Raw genomic sequence first — 26,930 nt, forward strand, 5'->3', positions numbered from 1 at the left:
GCCCGAGCTGTGTAACCGCGTAGACTCCTGATGTTTCTGGCAGTCATGTCTGCGGGTGTCATGATTTATGAGAAACTACCTAACGGTCATTGTGAAAACAGAAGAGTGCTGGGGGTTCAGGCCTCCTCCTGTGAGCCTCACCTCTCCTCTGTATGCAGACAGACAGCGCCCACCCTGCCCCACCCCTCCCCCGTGACACCGTCTCAGACAGAGCCGCTCCAGCATGTGTTCCAGCAGGTGTACCTGTTTAGTAGCTTGGTGTGAGGAATTCTGTGTGAGAACTCAAAACAGAAATACTTGCACATGTTTGTATAACCTTCTCACACTACTCTTTGGCAACAGGAGGAGATTAGGTGACAGAGTTTAGTACGTTGAGAATTCTGGAAAAAGTGTTTTTAAGACCTTTCACTTTTAATATTAGGACTTGGCCTACATTGGTTACTTAGTGACCGCAGAGGGACCCAAAATGGATTTTGAGCTGGCAGACAGGAGTCGCGCCAGCAGCAAGTTCTGGTCCTGGTTTGAGCATTTCATACATGTGGTTTAACTCTGCTTGAGAAGGCTGCTTCCAGTTGTGTTACACTTTGACTTCTGTTTCCACTCGTTAATAGTCTTACTTTAATTTTGAGGAAATTGCATGAGATTTTTCCAACTTTTACCCGAGGAAACGAGCCTCAGAGCTCCCTCTTGGGTCTGTTGTAGGTCCCTCCCTGTTCTGGTCACGTCCGCCTGTATGGTGTAGCAGACAGAGGTCCTGACTTCATGCCAGATACCTTCCCTCCTGGAATTCTTGCAATAACAGGGTAGATTAGTATACTTTTTGTTTGCTGTTTGGATTTATTATATAGCAAAGAAGCTTGGTAAACCGATTAGTCGGGCAGAACATTCAGACAGATGGCTGCCCATCATGGCAAATGTGACCTTGGAGGTAGGCGTGTTTTTGCTCACGTTCAAGAAAACTGCCACGTCTAGGAGTTTAATTTTGAGTACGCTGACTTTATGTTTGATTTGAAACTTAGGATTTAGTCCAGCTTTGTTACTCAAGTGTATCGGAGTGTTCCATGATAACAACTTACATTTTCTCCTCTGCAATGCCCGGTGTAGGCCATGGCCCAGAAGGAGGACATGGAAAAGAGAATCATTACCCTAGAGAAACGCTCCCTCGCCACACAGCGTGAAGCTGCCTATGTGCATGACTTCAATGATAAACTTGAAAAGGAAATCGCAAATGAGGATTCTATGCATCGACAGGTAATGGCCTTTACTGTACTGTGTCTGACTTTTATAGTATTGAATTACTGAGGAGGGAAGGTAAAGACCTTTTCATGTGACCTCCCACGTTGGAAATCAAGTCCCTGTGTAAAGTTCTTATGACCCTAAAACATGTACATAATGTAAATTATGTACATCATGGTATATCATGGTAAATCATGATGTACATCATGGTAAATCAGCGTACTGGAAGGAAATACATTTTTTAAAATTTGGGGGTGACTGCAACTTGCAGGTTTGAATTATTTGGGACTTGGTTTAACCATTTTGTGAAATTCCTCTCCTGACTCCCTTGTTTTATTTGAACGTGAATCTGTTGGCTTGTTAGCGTTTTTACTGAAAGAGCAGAGAGCAGCAGGGAACTTCAGGGCAGCGGGCTGCCTGTGGAGAACTGGGTCATTGTGACAAAAGGGTTAGAGCTCCGGTCTGTTTAGGGATTGTCCTTCCTATGGTTTGGTGAGCCTTACTCGCTCCTGTTCCTGTGTGGTCTCAGATAATCAGGACTTAACCAGGAAAACCAAATCTGGCTTCTCTCAAAAAAAGTGAGTCGGGCCGGTGTGTGCCAACATGTATCATTGGCCCCACCACAAAAATAAAACACTAGAAAATCATTGAAATGTATGAGGTGGAATGCATTACGATATACAAAATAGTGGCTGCAAGAGGCAGATCAGAAAATACTACGTACCATATGCTATTGTTTACTGAGGGTTTTAAAGCCTCACGTGTCAGCACTGTCCCCACCATGCCTGTGTTCCTGGGCCTGGACTGTAGAGCCTCAGACGTGGGCTCCCAGGGGGCAGTGGTTCTGACTGCGATGATGAGACCCACGGTGAGGCGCCCTCCCCGCTTAGGCAGAGAGCTCAATGTCTCCCAATCAGGGATGCACTTCCTTACTTTCAGAACAGCTGCTCAGAGGCTGTTGAGCTTGGGATGCTGTTTATGACTAAGCCAGTTCAAAGTAAACTTTTGTTTTGCTTTAAAAATATTTGAATGCCGATGCCGTACTGTGGAAGCTGTGAGAGGTTTTGTTTCCTTGGGCTCAAAAATCACTGCAGACGGTGACTACAGCCATGAGATTTAAAAATGCTTGCTCCTTGGAAAGCTATGACAAACCTAGACAGCATATTGAGAAGTAGAGACATCACTTTGCCGACAAAGGTCCGTATAGTCAAAGCTATCGTTTTTCCAGTAGTTACGTATGGGTGTGAGAATTGGACCATAAAGAAGGCTGAGCACTGAAGAACTGATGCTTTCGAACTGTGTTGCTGGAGAAGACTTTAACAGAAAATAAAACAGTGTCAGACTTTGTTTTTTTGGGCTCCAAAATCACTGCAGATGCTGATGGCAGCCATGAAACTAAAAGACTCTTACTCCTTGGAAGGAAAGTTATGATCAACCTTGATAATATATTAAAAAGCAGAGACATTACTTTGCCAACAAAGGTCCGTCTAGTCAAGGCTATGGTTTTTCCCATGGTCATGTATAGATGTGAGGGTTGGACTGTGAAGAAAGCTGATCGCCGAACAATTGATACTTTTGAACTGTGGTGCTGGAGAAGACTCTTGAGAGTCCCTTGTACCACAAGGAGATCCAACCAGTCCATTCTGGGGGAGATCGATCCTGGGTGTTCATTGGAAGGACTGATGCTAAAGCTGAAACTGCAATACTTTGGCCACCTCATGCGACGAGTTGACTCACTGGAAAAGACTCTGATGCTGGGAAAGTTTGGGGGCGGGAGGAGAAGGGGACGACCGAGAATGAGATGGCTGGATGGCATCACTGACTCTATGGACATGAGTTTGAGTGAACTCCGGGAGTTGGTGATGGACAGGGAGGCCTGGCGTGCTGTGATTCATGGGGTCGCGGAGAATCGGACACGACTGAGCGACTGAACTGAACTGAACCTGTTTTTTAATTTTTTAAGGTGGAAAATTTCAAACATGCACAAAAGTGGTATAATCATATACCACTTCTATAATATAGTATAATAAATGCCCATGACCCAGCAATTAGCCTCAGCAATTTTTAACACAGGGCCAGTCTCAAATAGATCATTCTTTTGTCTTCTCTCCATTTTTTTTTTTTTTTATATAGTAGGTCCTAAAACAGCTTTTTAAACCACGAGCTTGATGCTCGTTTTATAAAACACAGACTTGCCAACTTTGTTATTACATTTAAAAATTGCTTGAGGTAATTATTTCCAGTTTTTTAATATGAATTTTCATACTGGAAAAGACCCTGATGCTGGGAAAGATTGAAGGCAGGAAGAGAGTGGGTGACAGAGGATGAGATGGTTGGACACCATCACCAACTCAATGGACATGAGTTTGAACAAGTTCTGAGAGTTGGTGATGGACAGGGAAGCCTGGCGTGCTGTGATTCATGGGGTTGCACAGTCAGACACGACTGAGCAAGTGAACTGAACTGAATATGAATTATCATTGGGAGAAAAGCTATGGCCAAGCTAGACAGCATATTAAAAAGCAGAGACATTACTTTGCCACCAAAGGAACACCTAGTTACAGCTATGGTTTTTCCAGTAGTCATGTATGGATGTGAGAGTTCGACCGTAAAGAAGCTGAGCACCAAAGAATCAATGCTTCTGAACTGAGGTGTTGGAGAAGACTCTTGAGAGTCCCCTGGACTGCATGGAGATCAATCAATCCTAAAGGAAATCAGTCCTGAATATGCATTGGAAGGACTGATGCTGAGGCTGAAGGTTCAGTACTTTGGCCACCTGATGCAAAGAACTGACAGATTGGAAAAGACCCTGATGCTAGGAAAGATCGAAGGCAGGAGGAGAAGGTGCGACAGAGGACGAGACAGTTGGATGGCATCACTGACCCGATGAATGTGAGTTTGAGCAACTTCTGGGAGATAGTGAAGGACAGGGAAGCCTGGCATGCTGCAGTCCATGGGGTCACAAAGAGTTAGACACGACTGAACAACAGCAATCATTACAAAGAATTTAAGTGATGTTGCATGTAAAGAAAAATATGTGAATGTCTATCTCCACTGGCTTTTTTCCCAAAATGAATTTTCTCACCTTTTGCTTTATAACTTGAATTCATTTTACCCCCTTAAACCAGACTCAAGCTTCTGTTTATGTACTGGGAATTTTCTCTACCAACGTGTGTGTAAGCTGATCCCCTTTAAAGTCTATTTGTTTCTGAGTGTAAATTTGCTTGCTCCCCGAGCTCCTCCAACAGGTAATGGCTGGTGACACTAAGGTCCCTCAGGTGCTCAGCCAAAGAGAAGCGTTGGGAGTGACCTTTGACAAGTGAAGTCCCTGCCTCTCTCTGCACCTGCCCGTCTGCTCTGGGGATGCTCAAGAGCCCACCAGACATGGCTGTGGGAGGGGACCACCTCGAGAACCAGGGCACAGGCTGCTCACGTCACGGCTCCCCGGTGCTTTTATTTATTTATTTATTTTTTGGTAATTAATTTATTTTTTATTGGAGGCAAATTATTTTACAATATTATATTGGTTGGTTTTGCCATACATGAATTCGCCCCGGGTTTACATAAGTTCCCCCTCCTGAACCTCCCTCCCACCTCCCTCCTCCCTTTATCCTCCCTCTGGGTCATCCCCGCATGCCAGCCCCGAGCATCCTATAACATGCATTGACCCTGAACTAGTGATTCGTTTCACATATAACAGCATACGTGTTTCAATGCCATTCTCCCAAATCATCCCACCCTCACCCTCTCCCATAGAGTCCCAAAGACTGTTCTATACATCTGTATCTCTTTTGCTGTCTCATATACAGGGTTATCATTTGCATCTTTCTAAATTCCATATATATGCGTTAATATACTGTATTGGTATTTTTCTTTCTGGCTTACTTCACTCTGTATAATAGGCTCCAGTTTCATCCACCTCATTAGAACTGATTCAAATGTATTCTTTTTAATGGCTGAATAATACTCCATTGTGTATATGTACCAAAGCTTTCTTATCCTTTCGTCTGCAGATGGACATCTAGGTTGCTTCCATGTCCTGGCTATTATAAACAGTGCTGCAATGAACATTGGAGTACATGTGTCTCTTTCAATTCTGGTTTCCTCGGTGTGTATGCCCAGGAGTGCGATTGCTGGATCATATGGCAGTTCTACTTCCAGTTTTTTGAGGAATCTACACACTGTTCTCCATAGTGGCTGTACTAGTTTGCATTCCCACCAAAAGTGTAAGAGGGTTCCTTTCTCTCCACATCCTTTCCAGATTTATTGCATGTAGACTTTTGGATAGCAGCCATTCTGACTGGTGTGAAATGGTATCTCATTGTGGTTTTGATTTGCATCTCTCTGATTATGAGGGATGTTGACCATTTTTTCATGTGTTTTTTAGCCATCTTTATGTCTTCTTTGGAGAAATGTCTGTTTAGTTCTTTGGCCCATTTTTTGATTGGGTCATTTATTTTTCTGGAATTGAGCTGCAGGAGCTGCTTGTATATTTTGGAGATTAATCCTTTATCAGTTGCTTCATTTGCTATTATTTTCTCCCATTCTGAAGGCTGTCTTTTCACCTTACTTATAGTTTCCTTTGCTGTGCAGAAGCTTTTGATTATAATTAGGTCCCATTTGTTTATTTTTGCTTTTATTTCCAATATTCTGGGAGGTGGGTCATGGAGGATCCTGCTGTGATTTATGTTGGAGAGTGTTTTGCCTACGTTCTCCTCTAGGAGTTTTATAGTTTCTGGTCTTACATTTAGCGCTCTAATCCATTTTGAGTTTATTTTTGTGTATGGTGTTAGGAAGTGTTCTAGTTTCATTGTTTTACAAGTGGCCGACCAGTTTTCCCAGCACCACTTGTTAAAGAGACTGTCTTTTCTCCATTTTATATTCTTGCCTCCTTTGTCAAAGATGAGGTGTCCATAGGTGCGTGGATTTATCTCTGGGCTTTCTATTTTGTTCCATTGATCTATATTTCTGTCTTTATGCCAGTACCATACTGTCTTGATGACTGTGGCTTTGTAGTAGAGCCTGAAGTCCGGCAGGTTAATTCCCCCAGTTCCATTTTTCTTCCTCAAGATTGCTTTGGGTATTCGAGATTTTTTGTATTTCCATACAAATTGTGAGATTATTTGTTCTAGTTCTGTGAAAAATATCGTTGGTAGCTTGATAGGGATTGCATTGAATGTATAAATTACTTTGGGTAGTATACTCATTTTTACAATATTTATTCTTCCAATCCATGAACATGGTATATTTCTCCATCTATTACTGTCCTCTTTGATTGCTTTCAGTAGCGTTTTATAGTTTTCTATGTACAAGTCTTTTGTTTCCTTAGGTAGATATATTCCTAAGTATTTAATTCTTTTCGTTGCAACAGTGAATGGAATAGTTTCCTTAATTTCTCTTTCTATTTTCTCATTATTAGTGTATGGGAATGCAAGGGATTTCTGTGTGTTGATTTTATATCTTGCAACGTTACTGTAATCATTGATTAGCTCTAGTAGTTTTCTGGTAGAGTCTCTAGGGTTTTCTGTGTAGAGGATCATGTCATCAGCGAACAGTGATAGTTTTACTTCTTCTTTTCGAATTTGTATTCCTTTTATGTCTTTTTCTGCTCTGATTGCTGTGGCCAAAACTTCCAGAACTATGTTGAATAGTAGTGGTGAGAGTGGGCACTCTTGTCTTGTTCCTGACTTTAGGGGAAATGCTTTCAGTTTTTCACCATTGAGGATAATGTTTGCTGTGGGTTTGTCATATATAGCTTTTATTATGTTGAGGTATGTCCCTTCTATTCCCACTTTCTGGAGGGTTTTTTTTTTAATCATAAATGGATGTTGAATTTTGTCGAAGGCTTTCCCTGCATCTATTGAGATAATCATATGATTTTTATTTTTCAGTTTGTTAATGTGGTGTATTATGTTGATTGATTTGCGGATATTGAAGAAAACTTGCATTCCTGGGATAAAGCCCACTTGGTCATGATGTATGATCTTCTTAATGTGTTGTTGGATTCTGATTGCTAGAATTTTGTTAAGGATTTTTGCATCTATATTCATCAGTGATATTGGCCTGTAGTTTTCTTTTTTTGTGGGGTCTTTACCAGGTTTTGGGATTAGGGTGATGGTGGCCTCATAGAATGAGTTTGGAAGTTTCCCTTCCTCAGCAATTTCCTGGAAGAGTTTGAGTAGAATAGGTGTTAGCTCTTCTCTAAATTTTTGGTAGAATTTGGACCTGGACCTGGGCTTTTGTTTGCTGGAAGATTCCTGATTACAGCCTCTAGTTCCGTGCTTGTGATGGGTCTGTTCAGATTTTCTATTTCTTCCTGGTTCAGTTTTGGAAAGTTGTACTTTTCTAGGAATTTGTCCATTTCTTCCAGGTTATTCATTTTATTGCCATATAATTGCTGATAGTATTCTCTAATAATCCTTTGTATTTCTGTGTTGTCAGTTGTGATCTCTCCATTTTCATTTCTAATTTTATTGATTTGGTTCTTCTCCCTTTGTTTCTTGATAAGTCTGGCTAGTGGTTTGTCAATTTTATTTACCTTCTCAAGGAACCAGCTTTTGGCTTTGTTGATTTTTGCTATGGTCTCTTTTGTTTCTTTTGCATTTATCTCTGCCCTAATTTTTACAGTTTCTTTCCTTCTACTAACCCTGGGGTTCTTCATTTCTTCCTTTTCTAGTTCTTTAGATGTAGAGTTAGGTTAATCAGTTGACTTTTTTATTGTTTCTTGATGTGTGCCTGTATTGCTATGAAATTCCCCCTTAGCACTGCTTTTACAGTGTCCCAGAGGTTCTGGGTTGTTGTGTTTTCATTTTCATTCATTTTTATGCATATTTTGATTTCTCTTTTGATTTCTTCTATGATTTGTTCATTATTCAGCAGCGTGTTGTTCAGCCTCCATATTTTGGCATTTTTAATAGTTTTTCTCACGTAATTGAGATCTAATCTTACTGCATTGTGGTCAGAAAAGATGCATGGAATGATTTCAACTTTTTTGAATTTACCAAGGCTAGATTTATGGCCCAGGATGTGATCTATCCTGGAAAAGGTTCCATGTGCACTTGAGAAAAAGTTGAAATTCATTGTTTTGGGGTGAAATGTCCTATAGATATCTATTAGGTCTAACTCGTCTATTGTATCATTTAAAGTTTGTGTTTCCTTGTTAATTTTCTGTTTAGTTGATCTATCCATAGATGTAAGTGGGGTATTAAAATCTCCCACTATTATTGCATTATTGTTAATTTCCCCTTTCATACTTGTTAGTAATTGTCTTAAATATTGCGGTGCTCCTATGTTGGGTGCATAAATATTTATAATTATTATATCTTCATCTTGGATTGATCCTTTGATCATTATGTAGTTTCCTTCTTTGTCTCTTTTCACAGCCTTTGTTTTAAAGTCTATTTTATCTGATATGAATATTGCTACTCCTGCTTTCTTTTGGTCTCTATTTGCATGGAATATCTTTTTCCAGCCCTTCACTTTCAGTCTGTATGTGTCCCTCGTTTTGAGGTGGGTCTCTTGCAGACAACATATATGGGGGTCTTGTTTTTGTATCCATTCAGCCAGCCTTTGTCTTTTGGTTGGGACATTTAACCCATTTACGTTTAAGGTAATTATTGATAAGTACGATCCCGTAGCCATTTTCTTTATTGCTTTGGGTTCGAGTTTATACACCCTTTCTGTGTTTCCTGTCTAGAAAAGATCCTTTAGCATTTGTTGGAGAGCTGGTTTGGTAATGCTGAATTCTCTCAGCTTTTGCTTGTCTGTAAAGCTTTTGATTTCTCCTTCATATTTGAATGAGATCCTTGCTGGGTACAGTAGTCTGGGCTGTAGATTATTTTCTTTCATCACTTTAAGTATGTCTTGCCATTCCCTCCTGGCCTGAAGAGTTTCTGTTGAAAGATCAGCTGTTATCCTTATGGGAATCCCCTTGTGTGTTATTTGCTGTTTTTCCCTTGCTGCTTTTAATATTTGTTCTTTGTGTTTGATCTTTGTTAATTTGATTAATATGTGTCTTGGAGTATTTCACCTTGGGTTTATCCTGTTGGGAACTCTCTGGGTTTCTTCGACTTGGGTGATTATTTCTTTCCTCATTTTAGGGAAGTTTTCAACTATTATCTCCTCAAGTATTCTTTCATGGTCTTTCTTTTTGTCTTCTTCTTCTGGGATTCCTATGATTCGAATGTTGGAGCGTTTAACATTGTCCCAGAGGTCTCTAATATTGTTCTCATTTCTTTTAATTTGTTTTTCTTTTTTCCTCTCTGTTTCATTTATTTCTACAATTCTATCTTCTAGCTCGCTTATCCTGTCTTCTGCCTCTGTTATTCTACTGTTTGTTCCCTCCAGAGTGTTTCTGATCTCATCTATTGCATTATTCATTGTATATTGATTCTTTTTTACTTCCTCTAAGTCCTTATTAAACCTTTCTTCCATCTTCTCAATCCTTTTCTCCAGGTTATTTATCTGTAACTCCATTTTGCTTTCAAGATTTTGAATCATTTTCACCACCAAAATTCGAAATTCTTTATCGGGTAGATTCCCTATATCTTCCTCTTTTGTTTGTGTTGGTGGGCATTTATCTTGTTCCTTTACTTGCTGGGTATTTCTCTGCCTCTTCATCTTGCTTGTAATGCTTTGCTTGGGGTGGCCTTTCCCTCTTCTGGCCGTTTGTGGAGTTCTCTTTATCATGTAGTTTCCTCGCTGTGTGTGGGGTTGGACAGGTGACTTGTCAAGGTTCCCTGGTTATGGAAGCTTGTGTTGGTGTTTTGGTGGGTGGAGCTGGATTTGTTCTCTCTGGAGTGCGATGAAGTGTCCAGTAATGAGTTATGAGATGTCAGTGGGTTTGGAGTGACTTTGGGCAGCCTGTATATTGAAGCTCAGGGCTAGTTTCCTGTGTTACTGGAGAATTTGCGTGGTATGTCTTGTTCTGGAACTTGTTGACCCTTGGGTGGTGCTTGGTTTTAGTGTAGGTATGGAGACGTTTGATGAGCTTCTATTGATTAATGTTCCCTGGAGTCAGGAGTTCTCTGGTGTTCTCAGGATTCGGGCTTAAGCCTCTTGCCTCTGGTTTTTGGTCTTATTCTTGGAGTAGCCTCTAGACGTCTCTATCTGTCATTTCCAAGGTGGTTCCCTCTGTTTTAGCTTCTGTTTGCTGGTCTCTTCAGTGTCTAATTTCCGCCCTGATACTAGGGGGTGGGTGGACACTTTTTAAGGCTCAGTTGTTCAGTCCTGTACTGGGAAGGGAGGAACACTGCAGACGAATATCTCTGGCGTCTGTGGGGAGTGCTCGCAGCGTCTCGGCCACACTGGGTTTGCCCCCGCTCACAGCACGTATGCTGTCCCAGTCTACACTGCACAGGCTCTAGGTTGCTCTGCCAGGAACTGTCCGAGGCCAGCGCCGGGTTGTATGCACTTCCCAGGTCTGAGCGGCTCAAGTTCAGGTTCTCAGGTACTCCACAAAGGCGCAGACTTGGTTGGGCCTGCGTTTTGTGCCTTCCCCGGTCCGAGCAGCTCAGGGGACCAGGTGTTTGGCGAGCGCGGTCTCTGTGACTTATCGCCTCCCCAGTCCCCGCTACTCAGTTTTCTGGGTGTACAACTGGCGCACCTTCTCAGGGGGATATCGACCGGCCCGAGCCCAAGAAGTCTTGACTAGCAACAAGCCTGTCTGCAGTTTGTATCAGATGCCTTTCTGGGGCCGCGGTTGCCCGCTCCAGCTCTGGCTGCGCTCCCTGCCTGTCTCGGTGGGGGATGGGGGATGGGCCGACCGCAGCTGGCTCACTCTGCTCAGTCCTTTATTCTGTGAGCGGGGCTGGCTGAGTCTTAGGTTAGAGCTTTCCGCCTTTTCGTGGGGAAGCTGTCCCACAGTCTGCTTTGCTCTCCCCAGTTCTCTCAAAATGTTCTTGCGGCATTCAAGCCCAGTCCTCTCTCTAAGTTCAGCCGGCTCCTCCCTGCCCAGCCGCCGCTTGCTAATGGCATATGCAGGCGTCTGCGCTGCTTCTCTGCTGGGAGTTACCGTTTGGCGGGTAATCTGTGGGTTTTAAAAAAATCTTAAAAAAAAAAAAGAGGGTTATGTGGCCCTCTGAGCTTCCAAGGCTCGCCACAGATTCTCCAGTAAGAGTGTTTCCTGGTGTTTGGAAACTTCTCTCTTTTTAAAGCCTCCCTTCCCGGAACGGAGCTCCATCCTTACTTCTTTTGTCTCGCTTTTTATCTTTTATGTTTTTTCCTACCTCCTTTCGAAGACAATGGGCTGCTTTTCTGGGTGGCTGACGTCCTCTGTCAGCATTCAGAAGTTGTTTTGTGGACTTTACTCCGCGTTCAAATGTTCTTTTGATGAATTTGTGGGGGAGAGAGTGGTCTCGCCGTCCTATTCCTCCGCCATCTTGTTCCTTCTCCCCTCCCCGGTGCTTTTAAAAGAAGAACCGTACTTTGCTCTTGAAGTTCATGAGTTTTTGTTTTTCCTGTTGTAGGCAAGGCAGGGAGACGACGTGAAGGAAGAACACAATAAGAGAATGGCTGATCTGGAGGATAAGGTGAGCCAGCCCCATGGCCCCTTTACAAAGAGGCACATATGGCGTGGCCTGTCCCGGCTTGATCTGTGTGTGGGGGAAAGCTCCAGGACAGGAGTTGGAAAACTGTTCCCAAGAGGGCCCCAGAGTAAATGTCTTTACTGGTTACGAATAATTGAGTAGCAGCATTTCATGCTAGTCAATAAGCATGACAGCATCCACAGGCAGTGTGTAAAGGAACAGACGTAGACGTGTGCCCATAACCCTTACAGAAAGCATTAGTGAGCCGGATCCCCCGATGGCCCCAGTGTTAGCAGCCGCCGTGCTCGAACTTTGTTCTCGGTCCACCCTCACCCCTTCGTTTCTTTCTTAGAAGTTTATTTCTGGGGCTTTGCTGGCAGTCCAGGGGTTGAGAGCCCCCGGGGAGCTGCCCTGCGGGGCGGGGCACACCGCCTGCATGCAGAGAGCTGGAGACCAGGCAGGGAGGGGGACAGTAGAGGCCGCTCCCAGGGAACTTTCAGAGACTCGCAGCAGGCGCTGCAGGGAGCCCTGGAGGAGGAATCTGCTGGTTCCCGTTGTGTGATTTGAAGGCGCAGGAAGGGAGAGGATGTGCTGACCGGGCTGATGGGGGTGAACCCATAGGCAGCTGGTTCGCTGGAGCGGAGCAGGAATGATGGCAGGTGGTCCTGGAGCCAGCGAAGGGGGTGGCCCTGGCCTGGGGAGGGGTCGTGACGAAGACAGGGGACGAGGGCACTGGCCCCTGGGGACAGGGAGCCGGCAAGCCAGCATCTCGAGGCTGCCCCTCAGTTGCTTTGAGGTCATGTCTGGGAAAAGAAGGCAGGACCTGGGTTACAGTGGGGCAGGGGGGACATTTGTGGAGAGAAGGGTGTGAGGTGTGAGAGTGGGAGGGCAGCACGGGGCCCTGCAGGCACCCTCCCGTGCGTCTCTGATGACAGAGCCGCCCTTGCAGTGCGAGGGGCCGCCGCCCAGAACAGCCGAGGGCCTGTGCCCTGAGAGGAAAGCCGTGGTGGGGCTGGCCCTCCTGTCCCCTGGCTGCCCCTGCTCGCTCCTGTCTGTGGGTGTTCAGACCAGCCTGGAAAATGGAGGACTGGGAACCTGTGAGGGTGGCCCTCCTCAGTGAACCAGTACAAGTGATGACAACTGAGGTGGACCCAGCGGCTGCTGAGCTGAAGGACTGCTTTTTCTTATTTTCCTTCAGCCTGGCTGATGGGGGCATGGATGTATTTTTTTAATGTTTGATTTTTGTCTCTGACTCCATCAGCCCTCCCTTGTGAATAACCTCATACGATTGCCTTCTGTCCACGCTAAGAGCTGAGTGTCACCAGGCCATATGGGAACTGAATTCTCCTCCTGCCCGTTTCTTAGTACTGCTCGCTTAAGAGATGCCAGTGTCTCCTAAGCATGACCCATTTATCCTCAGTCAGGGCTTCCATGTAAAATTGTGTTCAGTTCCTGATAGACTTGAGCTTTCCTGAATGTCGCTGACGAGACGTGGTCCTCTCATGCCCAGGTGCAGACCCTGAAGGAACAGGGCTGGGATCGCGTGCAGCAAGCCAGCATGCTGGCCAACGTGGCCCAGGCGTTCGAGAGTGACGAGGGCGTGTCTGATGGCAAGGGCGACGGGGTCACCCTCTTCAGCTCGGCCACTCAGCTGTCGCCCAGCGGGCAGAACGATGCTGAGACTCCGACTGTGATGCTTCAGGGGCAGCTGGACGCCATCATCGAAGAGATCCGGTGGGTCAGCCTGATGCCAGCTCCCCGGAAACTCAGTTTCTCTGGGGAACTGTCTTCTCCTTAGAGAAGTCTGAGTGTTCCATAGTAAGAAAACTGACTTCAGGTCTGCCTCAAGAATTTTCAGTTCCAAGATTGCCCTTGATTCTAGAGCTCAGTCAGCCAGGGCGTTCTGTCCACAGTGTGGTGTCAGCACTCTGTGGGGGGCATTGTGGGGTGTCCCCCCCTCAGCTCTGAGCCCCAAGGTGGGTGAGGTGCTGAGGCGGTGTCCCCTGCCGCCCGTGCACCCTCCAGCACTGAGGGCGTGCCCTCCTGTGTCGCTCAGAGCCTCCCACGTTCTGGTGAAAAGCCGCCTGAATCAGAAAAGCTGGAGTTTTGTGGTTAGCAAATTCCCACTCAGATCTGCATTTTCCCTTTTAACTTAATACAGCGTGAAGATTGGCATGTTGGAAGACAGTGGTCCAAGGACATGTGTTTGAGTTTTACTCATCTCATCAGTAGATTGGGCCTGGGTACAGCCGGGTGGCTGGGGGCCCTGAGGCCTGCCTGGTGCCACACCCCCACAGCGGTTCCCCTGTCCCTAGTCCACGTTCAGAGTGGCTGCAGGCCGGCGACCCTGCACAGGACCTGGCAGAGCTGCTGCTCAGATAGTTCTCGTCACGTCAGCTGAGGCGGAGGTGCCCGTCCCTGTCAGCTGAGCGTGGGGAGACTGGGGGAAAGGCAGGGGATGGACGGCACAACCAGCAAATGCAGGTTGTGCCACCTCACTTTTGAGGCCATAGACAGACTGCTTTGTAGGCCGTGTTTGAGCACAGACGAGCTCAGGAAGATTGTCTTTCCCCATCCCCCCAGGAAATATGGAATGGTTATATATTAATATTCTTATTTTTACAGCAAGTTGTCGTAAAAGTGATTTTTCCTTATACAACAAGTTGACTTGATGTAAATGGTAAATTCTGTCCATCAACTTATCAACAGTGAAAAACTTTCAAGATGTATAAGTAGAAGTGAAACTGGAGAGTTTAGTTCCTGTAAGAATCTTATATTTTAATTTGAAAATCATTTTATTTGCATAATCGAGTATTTAAACTGCTGTATAACATCCTCCATGACACACTAGGGGAGAAGAGCAGTAACCATGAATTCTAGGTTAATATGGCACATTGACATGAATCCAGAAACTCACACAAAGCTGGGGGAGAACTTCATCAAGTGATGCGTTTGTCCATATACAACCTCAAAAAAAAAAAAAAAAAAAAGATCAACTCAGCACTTCATCTGGTCTGGGGACTTGTATTTAGAAACTCCAGCTTGTTCGTGAATCTCTGTTTTGACTGTACAGAGTTCCCGATTCCCAGTGGAAAAGACTTGAGGCACTGACGTGCATCTCTGCCCTGAGAGCAGGGAAAAGGTAGAGGTTGTCAACTTCAGGTATCTCCTCACAGGGAGAGAGTCGCCACCCAGGCCCCGTCAGAATGTTAGAGTAAATAAGTGCAATCAAACGTGAATGATCAGGGGCCACTTTGTAAGACTCAGTGCTAGTCAAAAGAGGAAAAGTTGAACCTTTTTGCTGAGATGTTAATTGAGCAACTGTTTCTGGAATTTGCTAATCGTGACACAGAATGCCAGCCCAAATGTGTTGTCGAGACACACTCCCCTGCTGACAAAGGCACGTGACGGGTTTTATTCTATTTTAGGTTGAACGAAGAGAAGAACACAGAGCAGTCGGCCGAGGAGACTGAGAGCAGTGTGGGCAGCGGGAGCTTAGGCAACCTCCGTCATTTTATTTATTTTTTATTTATTTATTTATTTTTTCAGCTTGTCAAATTTATATTTTATTAAAGGGATGTCTATGTGTCCTGTCAATGGGTTTATGTCTTCCTTCAGTGTATTTATTTATTTATTTATATTATTCTTTTTGGAGGCTAATTACTTTACAATATTATATTGGTTGGTTTTGCCATACATGCTCCCTCAACCTGTATCCCTCCTCCTCGCTTGCCAGCTCCTGCTCGCACAGCAGTGGGCGCTCCAAGTCCCAAAGGAGGTGGCACAGCCCGCCGCAGGAAGTAGACAAGCTGGGCATCACGACTGGGATATGTGTCTGGCTCCTCCCTGCCGCGTCCCTCCCCCAGCACACTGGTTTTCTTTTGTTTGTTTGTTTTTTCTCTTTTTACCCAGAAGAAAATCAGGTACATTTGCTACGCTCAGAGGTCTAAGATTTTTTAAAACTGCCTAGTCTTTATGGCACAGTGACAAATTCAGTTCAGTTCAGTTCTGGACCACTGGCTTAGCACGTCATCGTGAACTCAGCCAGAGCCTGCCTCTGTAACATTGGGCCTGGCCTGTGCTGGGCACAGCAGCTGCAGGGAAGTTTCTGTTCTCAGGGAGCAGACAGCTTCATGAAAGTAACCATAGGCAGCTCTCATGGCGTGTGAAAACCGTGCCGCACATTTTCCACTGGGGATGCCTGACTGCAGGGTGCAGGGCATGCGGTGGGGACAAAACCCAAGAATCTCAACTGGTCTGCTTGCTGATGGGCCTGGCCGTGCGCTCAGGCCAGCTCTACGTGTGAAACCAGGTTAAAAGCCGGGGGCCCCAGGGAAGAAGTCGGGCTTCCTCACTCTTCCGAGTCTAAAAACAGGATGACTACCTAGGGCTTTTGGTGACAGAGTGTGTGGCTCTAAAGCACATGTCCCAGCTTGCTTTCATGTTTAGCCTGGGTTTTGTGAGTGCATTGCTGTTTACCCCATGAAATCACGTGTACAACACTCTGCTTTGTAACTGCACTTGCATTATCACTGTTTCCGTTACCACCCATTTCATGTTAGCTATATTGTTAGTCAGCATATAATTAAATTCACTGTGAATCATTTTAGTGGCATGTGAAGTGGTAACTAGTCCATGTTGTGGTCTTTTGACACGCTGTTTTTATAATTTGCATCATTGACTAAGTAGTTGAAATTTAAAATTCTTTGATGATTTCTCTGTGGTTTCATGCTTGATTTCTTTCCGAGTATTTGTAAAAGAACAGTTCTGTATATGTTTTCCTTGCTGTTGGACTTCTCTGACGGTGTGTCTGCTTTTGTCATTGGTTTTGATTTCCTGTCTCATCCTGCTGTCTGCTTAGTCGTTGTCAGTCAGGCAACGGTCAATCAGTCGTTGTCAATCAGCTGTCGTTTGCCCATCCGTCTCCCCTCCCCCATCCTCCCACTTGCTCTGGTCATAGCGGTGCTGTGGTCCACAGCGTGAGTCCCCTTAGTAGGGTTTGTGCTTTGTCTTCGTGTCTCATTAAATGGTGTGTTTCCCCCATAGCAGTAAGTTTGAATTAGCGTATCACTAAGCAGTTACAGGAGAAGGCAATGGCACCCCCACTCCAGGACTCTCGCCTGGAAAATCCCATGGACGGAGGAGCCTGGTAGGCTTCAGTCCATGGGGTCGCGAAGAGTCAGACACGACTGAGCGACTTCACTTTCCGTTTTCACTTCCATGCATTGGAGAAGGAAATGGCAACCCACTCCAGTGTTCTTGCCTGGAGAATCCCAGGGACGGGGGAGCCTGGTGGGCTGCCATCTATGGGGTCGCACAGAGGGGACACGACTGAAGCGACTTAGCAGCAGCAGCAGCAGCAGCATGCAGTTATAAGCATAATGTAGATGGATCCTAAACTACATAACGTGTGTAATTCATAAATGAGATGATCCTTACATAAAGAAATGACCCTCTTAAGTGTAGATTTAATGGACTTTTGACACAATATCCTTTCTGTGTAGGCGCTTGTATTTAAGACTCTCAATGTCATCAGCTTTTGCACAGTTAATGTCTCTCTTAGACTTTAAAAAAGTATCTTCTATGGTTAATGACTGCACCTGCTATTATGCTAGTTTTCATTCTTACATATTTTCACAGGGAACCTGCTTTAATGAATTTATTTTGAGAAGTTTTAAATCAAATTCTTTGTAAGGATTTTACATAAATATCCAATAAGTGGTCAGATTTCTTCAATGTTGAAATAGGTATTATGGTAACTTCCTCATCAGTTAAATTACTAATTTAATGTTTAACATTTTTTTTTGAGAGAAACTAATTTATAGAGAAATTTGGCTGAGAATAGACAACTGTTAAGGCCCTTTATTGTACAGAATGCTGTGCTTTATTAAGTCACGATATTGTAATGGAATTGTATCGTCTGAGTAATAATTGATAGTGTTTCTCTAGTAAATCTTCAATAGCTTATTTAATTTCTGTGGTCAAAAATATGTTCTGTTTCCAGTTACATGTTCTCTAAATCTTCATCTCACTTATATGTTTGCAGTCTTTTTTGCTTTACTGTCTTTGCCTATACTGATTCTTGAATTTTTAGCTTCAGAGTCACAATAAATCTGGTGTCTTTTCATTTCTTTGCATGCATCTATCAACCTAGTGATTTAAGGAAGCATCGTTGAAAGGTAAACTACTTAGTACTTTAGCATGCCTTTGTTTCTCTGTGAAGTGTTAAACAGTCCTTATCGTTTAACATGAATGAACACTATGTGGTTATGTACTGGTGAATAATTGACGTTTTAATGGAAGTAACGAAGCTCACCTACCACTTAAAATATGCTGATGGTTCTGTTGGAAATAGGTCATTTGTTGGGAGAATTGTAACAGTTTGCTTTCTCCCACTTGTTTGCCTTCTAATCATCTCATGCTTATTTATAATAGACATAGTATCATTGGTTATTTTTAAATTTTTCTTTACTTATTTTTTTTGCCATGCTGCACAGCTTATGGGATCTTACTTCCGCAACCAGGGATCAGACCAGTGTCCCGGCAGTGAAAGTGCCAAGTCCTAACCTCTGACCACCATGGAATTTACATTCGGTGTTTTCTTAAAAGTCACGACTGTTAGATTTTCTTAAAAGACATAGATGTTAGATTTGCGGGAAGCCAATTTACTGACGGTGGGTAGCAGTGTGCAGGAGACTCTGTGCACCGGGCACCGTGTCAAGTGCTTTCCAAGTCTGTCATCTCATCCCACAGACACCCAGGTGAGGTCTAGGCTGCTGTTATCCCCATTCAGCAGACATGGACACTGAGACTGAGAGAGCCCAGGCTCACACACAGCAGAGCGGTGCGGACTGGTCTGATCAGAGCCTGGACGTGTACCCGTGGTGCCGTCCAGCTCTCTTTCCTCCTGAGGCTCTCGTGTCCATCACGGCATCCCTGATGGAGGGAGCATCAGGAGGGAGCTCGGTGCCGCTCCCCTCGGGTCACTTGGATGAGCCCCTGTTGTTGGGATCCAGTGCCCCGAGGGTTGGCCTTCCTTGTCCCTCTCCCGCTCCCAGCCCGCTGACCGAGGACTCCTGGGGCCTTCCCGCAGGACTCGGGCAGCCGCACTCTGGTTCAGGCAGCTCAGTGCCCGGGAGCCCTCCTGTTGGGCACAGCAGGGCAGCGCCGTCACCCTGGGATTGGTGGCCGGGGTGTGCCGCTCTGTCAAACCTCAACATGGATCAGCCGTAGGCACCCATATGTCCCCTCCCTTTTGAACCTAACTCAAATCTCCCTCCCTATTCCACTGTTCTAGGTTGATACAAGATCATCTGTTAGTGAGACCTAGGGGTGCTTTATGGCAACCACAGTGAGCGAATTACACTCGAACTGTGTGTAAGCACTTCAGGGTGTAGCCCCCAGTCTGTGTGTTCCCTAGAAATCCAAGGCAGACCCGTGGTGTTCGCATGGAGGGGTTAGGTACCTTTTCTGTGTTTCTCTGGTCGTGATGGGTTCCAGTAACCTGCATCATCACTACAAATGCTCTTGGGTGGTGGCACAAGCGGTGTGCTTTCCTCCTTCAAACAGAAAGGTCTGGACGGCTTTGCTGAGAGGTTTCTTACTCTTGAAACTGGTTCTTCTGAGCAGCGTCTGGCGATGAGCACAGTCCTTTCATCAGGGCAGTTCATGCCATGCAGGGTTCACGGTGCTGGCATTGCTCTGCCCTCCTGCCCGGCAGGGCCATCTGGTTGTTGGGTTCCAGGGAGGGCAGAGCCCGGCTGCAGGGAGGCTCTGGTCCGGGGTCTCTGCACTCAGTCGGGTGCTCTCGCTGCCCCACAGCCCTGCCTCTCTTGAACAAGACAGTCCTTTAAGATGGCATTAAGCTATAACAAGGGTTTATTTTGTACTTGGGGGAAAGCATAGCTAATAGATTTTCAAATAAGTTTCTGGTTATAATGTAAAGCCTGTGAGATTGCCTTTTACGACAGTCTTTTGTTACCCAATTTTACACTTACCTCATTCCCTCAGCCGCCAGCTATCCGGGAAGAGGTAGGAGGCATCGAAGGCAAAACCTCGACCCCTGCCTCGCCGTGGTCCCTTCGGCTGGACCGGCTGCACACGGGGTCGCTGCGCACAGCCAGCCACGAGGCCATCAGGGACGCCTGCAAGTAAGGGGCCTGTGCGCCTCGGCATCAGTTTCAGGAGCCCTGCGCCTCTTGTCTTGAAAGAGTTGCAAGGATGATTTTACATGAATCCCACTGGGTTCGGTGCCTGGGTTTAGTGGTGGACTTCAGGTGCTGGGGGAGGAGAGCTCAGTGACCTCAGTGATTTTAGGAAACATCTGTCTCGATGGATTGACTCCTGTGGGAGCTTTCCTCCTGCTCTTGCTAGAGGTCTGCCCGGCCCGGGGTGCGTTCCTGCTGGTGGCGGCCCCTTGCCTCTCGGGTTCACTCTTGAGGGTCCCTCCCTTTTCCTCAAGCGTCTCCTCTCAGGAGACTCTGTCCACTCCCGTGACTGACACTGTCCTCATTCAGACCACCACCTGCTGATCTCCTGTCCTGAGCCAGGCAGCACTCGATGGAGGGCACGTGTGGTCACCTGACCAGCAGCCCTGCACGGTGACCGTCGCTCTCCTGCCACTGCCAGGGGCAGTCACCGTGCGGGAGGCAGGGCTACTGCCCAGAGCCGGGGAGCTCGCCTTCTCTGGGAGTGTCGTCACCTGCCGAGCAGCGACCCTGAGGGAAGGTTGGAGCGCCCTCTGCACCAGCTGGCCTGGGGTCAAGTCCTCCTTGGGGGAGAGCTAGAGGCAGGGAATCACAGCTTCCCGGGGTGGTTGTCTGTGGCCAGGAGCCTGCTTTGCTCGTGTGGAGTGTGCTTGGTGAAGGAGACTCCACGGTCTGCTGCGAGGTTGAGGCGCGGGTGTTGCTGGGTGCCCGGTTCTATCAGTAGGTCCTGTGGACGGGTGTGTGTTTGCACAAGGGTGCCAGATAACGGTCGTTTTCTCTCCCCGAAGCTCGACAGGCTCCCAGGACAGCCCCGGGAGCAACCCCAGCAGCAGCAGCCAGGACTCGCCGCACAAAGCAGCAAAAAACAAAAGCATCAGGTACTCCATCAGCCGCATATTTCAAAAGAAGTAAAAGGGCCGGCCCGGACACCCCGGCAAGGAGGCATTCGGACCAGGTGGGTGCTTCACCGTTCGGAGTTAGGGGGCCTGCAGGCATGTCCCTTCTGCGTCTCCCCCGTCATCCCCACGAGGCACCTGTCACTCACGCTGGGGGTCCTCCTGGGAGCAGGAGCGGAGGAGGCGTCTGTCTTCTCGGTGGGTCTGAGATGATCTGATGAGTTAATGAGTGGTTGGGTGGATGGATGGATGAATTCGTCAGTGGATGGGTGGATGGATTAATGAGTGGATGAACAGATGGCTGGCTGGATGGGTGGATGAAGGGAGCATGGAATGAATAAAGCAGATGTTTATACTCCAATGCTAGAAACATATTCTCCCAAATTGCTTGAGTAGGAGCTGGGCAATGGTTGTTTCCTCCAGAACAGTGACAGGTGTTTGGAAACGGCTAAGTGCTCATCAGTGAGGGGTGAGGTACAATCTGTGGACAGCCCACAAGGAAGAGCCCCCTCCTTCCTGCCACCGTCCCCACCCCCAGGAGCCCGTCAGGGGCTCTGCCCACGGCCCCCGCCCCACCCCACAGCCGCGCAGGTCCTCCTGGGGGCTCCTCAGCACACAGTGTCATCACCAGGCCCCCACCTCACTCGGCGCCATCTCCTGGAGGACAGGGTGTGTTCCTGCCTCTCCAGCCAGATATTTGCTGAGTGTCTTGTTTGTGCTGGGTGTGGGATGTACAGGGGTAAGTAATGCAGATGTGGTCTGGAGCACAGTTTAGGGACAAGAGGGGAAAAGGAGCAGGTTATTACATCTCTCCCTGTTATTCAGAAATACAGCACTGCGAGGGATGCTGCATTGACTGTGTACCAAATGCTGCACGTGCCCCTCACCAAGCAGGGGCTGCCACCTCCCGATTTACAGAGGAGACATGGCCCCGCGGTTAGGGAGTGGTGAGGCAGGTTCACACCCACGCAGTGGGACCGGGCACTTTGCCGAACCCCAGCCACCTCTCCGGTGGATGCAACAGGAATGAGATGGTTCTATGGCATCACTGATTCAATGGACGAGAGTTTTAGCAAACTCCAGGAAATAGTGAAAAGGACACGAAAGCCTGGAGTGCTGCCGTCCATGGAGCGGCAAAGAGTCGGGCACAACTGAGCGACAGAACTGAAACCTGAGTGTGTGCTGAACTGCTTCAGTCGTGTCCGACACTCTGCAAGCCCAGGAACTGTAGCCCAGTAGCTCCTCTGTCCAGGGGATTCTCCAGGCAAGAATACTGGAGTGGGTTGTCATGCCCTCCTCCAGGGCATCTTCTTGACCCAGGGATCGAACCCACGTCTCTCGTTATCTCTTGCATTGGCAGGCAGGATCTTTACCACGAGCGCCACCTGGAAAGCCCCAGTGAATGCTGACAACTAGGAAATGCAGAAAATAAGGGCTGCTCCTAAGTTAAACCAAAAGAGCAGCAAGCACAGGTTGTAAAGTGGGAAACGCAGGATGAGCGACAGCAGTGCTGATGGAAACAAGCTAGGATGCGCTCACCCACATAAAGAAAATACCCATGCCATTCGGAAGAGGAGCCCGTCAGCCCTCGAGGGACAGTAGAACCGGAGCGGAAACCGAGGCCATGGTCAGCAGTGCCCACCCACAGGGCCCGAGTGGAGTAGTGTCACTCACCGGGCTTCCTGCGTCTCCAGAGCTGCTGGCGGTAACATCTCTGAGTGCTAGACTGGGCAGCGTCCCCGAGTGAGCTAAGACATCACTGCTCTCCTTCCAGTGCTGCTGCGGGGCCCTCTGTGGGCGGCCACGCTAATCCCCTGCCCTGCCACCCTCTGGGGCCCGGCTGTCCCCTGGGATCTTTTCAGCCCTTGATCTTGGGTGTTCCCAGCCCTCTGCCACGCAGGACTGGGACGCAACTCAGGACTTGGGCTTGAGACATCAAGGAGACCGTGAATCTGGACGGACCCCGCCCTGGGGCCTGTGAGAGAGCAGGAAAGCAAAGCCCCCACGGGGAGGAAGCAGAGCTGGGGAACGTGCCCTCAGCCACCACTGCCTTCTGCGCAAGTGCCTCTTCTTTGCCTCTCCTTGACCTGAAAAGAACCCCAGCTGCTGCTGCTCCGCAGGTGATTCCTAAAAATGCACCTCCTGCAAGAGCTGTTGTCCTGCTGCACTGGGACTGCCTGAGTGTGCTAAGGAGTGTCAGAAAACTGGGGATGCCACACCTCATACTGGAGGTGGAGGGCCTGATACTGGGAAGGGTCTAATGCCTGGGGAGGGTCTGAGGGTGAGGGGGGCCAGATGCTGGACTAGGGTCTCATGCTGGGGGAGGGCATGATGCTGGACTAGGGCCTGATGCTGGGGAACGGCCTGATGCTGGACTAGGGTCTGATGCTGGGAGAGGACCTGATACTGGATTAGGGTCTGACCCTGGGGGAGGGTCTGATGCTTGGGAAAGGTCTGATCCCGGGGGAGGGCTTAATGGTGGGGGGGAGAGCCTGATAGTGGACTAGGGCCTGATGCGGGGGGAACCTCTGATGCTGGCCTAGGGTCTGATGCTGAAGTAGGGCCTGATGCTGGGGGAGGGTCTGATGCTGGGTCGTGTCTGAAGCGGGACTAGGCCCTGATGTTGAGAGAGGGTCTGATGCTGGAGTGGGCCTGATGCTAGGGGCAAACGTCTGATGCTGGGGGGACCCTCTGATGCTGGATTAGGGTCTGATGCGTGGGGAGGGCCTGATGCTGGGGGAAGGCCTGATGCTGGACTAGGGCCTGATGCTGGGGGAAGATCTGATGCTGGACTAGGGCCTGACACTGGGGGTGGGCCTGATGCTAGGGGGCAGGTCTGATGATGGGGTGCAGCCTGCTCCCAGATGTTCACAGAGTTGAGTATAAACCTCTGTGAGAAATCTTTTTCTCATACATTCCTAGCCGCCCTTCTATGTTCTCTTTTTCCGAAGCATAGTTGCTGTGCACTATCGGTTTAATTTCTGCCGTACATCAGCATGAGTTAGCCATAGGTGTACGTGTGTCCCCTCCCTCTTGAATCACCCCCCACCTCCCCTTGCTGCATTCTTGTTTCTATGGATACATGAATAGTAAAGACTGTTGACTAAGATAACATAAAAAGCTCCCACACACAAGCGTGCACAGGCACACTCCCTAGTGCATCATTCGGGTCCGCGTCAGGGTTGCCCTCGGCCAACCCCCTGGGACCCACAGTGCGCCTTGACACCTGCACTTTGTTCCCACCCTTGGCCCGCTGCCCACGCCTCAGCAGCAGCGGGGCCCTGTCCCCGCAGATGCTGAAGTGATGGAACCCCTTGGCTCCGGAGCCAAGGGCACGAACACCCCGTCGGTCGTCCTTTGCGGACACCTATGTCTTCGCCTTCTGGCCTTTCCACTGTATCCATCGGCTTCTCCTAACAGAATGTCCGTGTGATGACACGGGCTCCCATTACCAGCTCTGGTCTGTTCTCAGGGAGAGGACAGCTTACCCTCAGCACTCTTGATTGGCAGTGGGAAATTTTGCTTCAATACTTTATTGAAAGAAAACAATAAATAATACTGCAATAAAAAAAGTTCAGAAGTAGACTGTGCGTACTTTGTCACATATTCAGGAAGTTCACAAAAGAGTAATAGGAAAACAACGGTAAGAATGAATTGTACAAGTAAATTAAAGGCGGAACCTACATGTAAAGAGACATGCTGTCTCTGTCTACCGAGATCCAGCTGCATAATAAATATCGCACCATGATCTGAACGCATCTCTTGCTGGCTTTTTTAATGTGCCACTGAAAAAGTAAAAGTTACATTTGTACTTATACAATCCAGAATGGCTATGTCATTGCAATCTAAAAATGTACACCTAGGTCCATTCTTTAAACATGTTTAGAAACAGATGTAAAAAGGTGATTTACATACAAATAAGGCCTTTGTCAGAGCTGCACTACGCTGTCTGTCTGGGAAGTGGCACCTTCGCTGTCCAGCTGGATGGCTCCGCAGCGGGCACAGGGCATCGCAATTGGTCCCCGATGAGTCTCACCGGAGAGGAGGGATCCGAGTCCAGAGACTAGGTTACCGGAGAGATTTTCATAGCCGTCTTCTAGTCATCCTTTCAGCCCAAATTTCATCAGAAGCTCACATTTAACACCCAGTACTTTTAAATCGCTTCACGCTGCAGACAAAAAGCATTTCTTGCCAGAAAAAGTACGGTTTAGGTCAGTCGTTAAAATCCAACAACCATTGGTTGGAATTAAGTTTGCTGATTTCAGAGTGATTGTTCAAGAGCTCGGTTACAGTCTGGAAGGGTAATGCACACTGTGTCGTGATTTTACAATCGCAGGAAAAGCCCTTCTCTCATGGTTTAACATGTAAAAGTTAAACAAGAAGGTTCTCGTATCGGTTTGACTTCTGTGCTCCTGTTCGCCTCCGCGGGCAGACCCACCGGATCCACCCGCTCTTTGACGTTTCCGTTTTCTTTTTCAGATGTGTCGAGTTTGTTCCTAGCGGTTATGTGTGTGTGTGTGTGTGTGTGTGTGTGAGTGAGTGAGTGAGTGAGTGAGTGACGAGTGCGTGCTTCTGATTTTCGTTGCGTCGCCACGATACGAGTGTGTTTCCAACACTGAGGCCCGTTTATTTGTGCCATTGTTGAAGGTTGCTTTTGCTGACAGCCGTCGTCGGGGCTCACCCAAAGGGTTTCTCCTGGCACGCCCAAAGAGTGGTGACAGGGACGGGGATGATGGCGAGTTATTTCTTCGGGGCGGGTGCTCGTGCCGCCTGACGTTGGCCTGCGGTCCCCCTCGGATGGGTGTGCATTCCGCTGCCCCCCAGGTAGGGTGCGAAGCATCCTTCCCTTCCCCTCCCGGTCGTACGTCCGTCGTACCTCGCCCAGGGACGTTGTCCTGTCCCCGTCGTGACTGAGCGGAGAAACGGCGCCCTAAGAGAGGAGCCACATCTGGCAACGAACGCGTCGCCCCCGAAACTCCTACGCTGCGGCCGGCTCTCTGGACAGCGTGCTGGGTGTCGGGCGCCACCTGCCGGCCATATATTTGTTCATAGGATTGACACAGACAAGCACTGCAGTACATTCATTTGAAAGACTAAAATCAGGTATCAGAACACGAATTGCTCTGAAAGGATATTTATAGCCTGAATATACAATAAAAAGTAAGTAATTATATAAATGAAGTCATAAGTTTACATAAACATAAGAAACATGAAATTCTAAAATATTTTCTCTATGGTATCCATGAGCTTTTCACTAATTAAAAACCCTGTCATAAAATATCTTCGGGTCCATATAACAAGTATCAACAGATTAAAGATTGCATCGAGTTGAAAATGTAGTCTCTGTCGTATCCTGGACGCTGTCTAATCACCTGTAGAAGTAGTGTGGGTAAACTGGAAACACACAGACGAGTCAGTCCTGGGACGGCGGCTGGTGCCCGAGCCCCTGCCCCTCCAGACACCCCCCCACACCCCATTCTGGGCTTCAGGGGCTTTGAGAATTCAGAGAAACACGGAGGACCAAGCAGATGAAGGAGAGAACTCTGTGGCGGACTTTATTCTGACATATAGCTAAAAGCTGCTGGTAACAATCCCCAAAACCCAATCCAGCTTTCTAGCTGAGAGGGGAACAGGACAGAGCAGACAGCCTCCTGCCCTCAGAGCGGCTGGAGCAGGGCTGGGCCCCCAGGCCGGACACACCAGAGGACTGCCCAGAGCAGCACCTGCAAGGGAGGGTGGCCCCTCAGCGGCGGCCGAGCCCCAGATGCTGGTGCACCTCCGTGAGAAATGCTGGCCTCCGCACAGAGAGGCCCAGGGCAGGGCAGCCTCGAGAACCCTGACGCCCTGGGCCCTGCTCCCTCCAAGACTGTGCACGCAGGGCATGGCCGGCAGCACTGCCTCTGTGGGAGGGACACCCGTGCACACGGACGCATGGGAGCCTTGGGCCGTGCTCTGACCAGTCCAGCGCCAACCGGGCGCCAAGGTCACATTCTCTGCTGCTGAGGGCTCTCCCAGGCCGACTTCCAGAGACCCGCTGACCCTCCACTCCCAGGGTGTGGCCTCCA

The 26,930-nt window shown here is 47.8% G+C and overlaps 1 protein-coding gene across 40 annotated transcripts in view; it reads left to right on the forward strand.

The window, feature by feature from the left end:
* Positions 1–26,578, forward strand: part of LOC129540268 (liprin-alpha-1-like) — a 152,204-nt gene extending 125,626 nt beyond the window's left edge. For 37 of the 40 annotated variants that reach the window (XM_088831241.1, XM_088831192.1, XM_088831194.1 and 34 more), the window contains 4 exons: positions 1,105–1,251; positions 11,703–11,765; positions 13,273–13,496; positions 15,191–19,765. In XM_088831241.1, the coding sequence (XP_088687367.1) occupies positions 1,105–1,251; positions 11,703–11,765; positions 13,273–13,496; positions 15,191–15,335 (579 nt within the window). In that variant the 3' untranslated portion in view covers positions 15,336–19,765. The other 3 variants (XM_088831295.1, XM_088831292.1, XM_088831297.1) reach the window with 3 other exon arrangements.
* The last annotated feature ends 352 nt before the right edge of the window (positions 26,579–26,930 follow it).

This window comes from Moschus berezovskii, chromosome 2 (assembly GCF_049115385.1).
Source record: "Moschus berezovskii isolate FMDL1 chromosome 2, NW_MosBer_1.0, whole genome shotgun sequence".
Classification (NCBI taxonomy): domain Eukaryota; kingdom Metazoa; phylum Chordata; class Mammalia; order Artiodactyla; family Moschidae; genus Moschus; species Moschus berezovskii.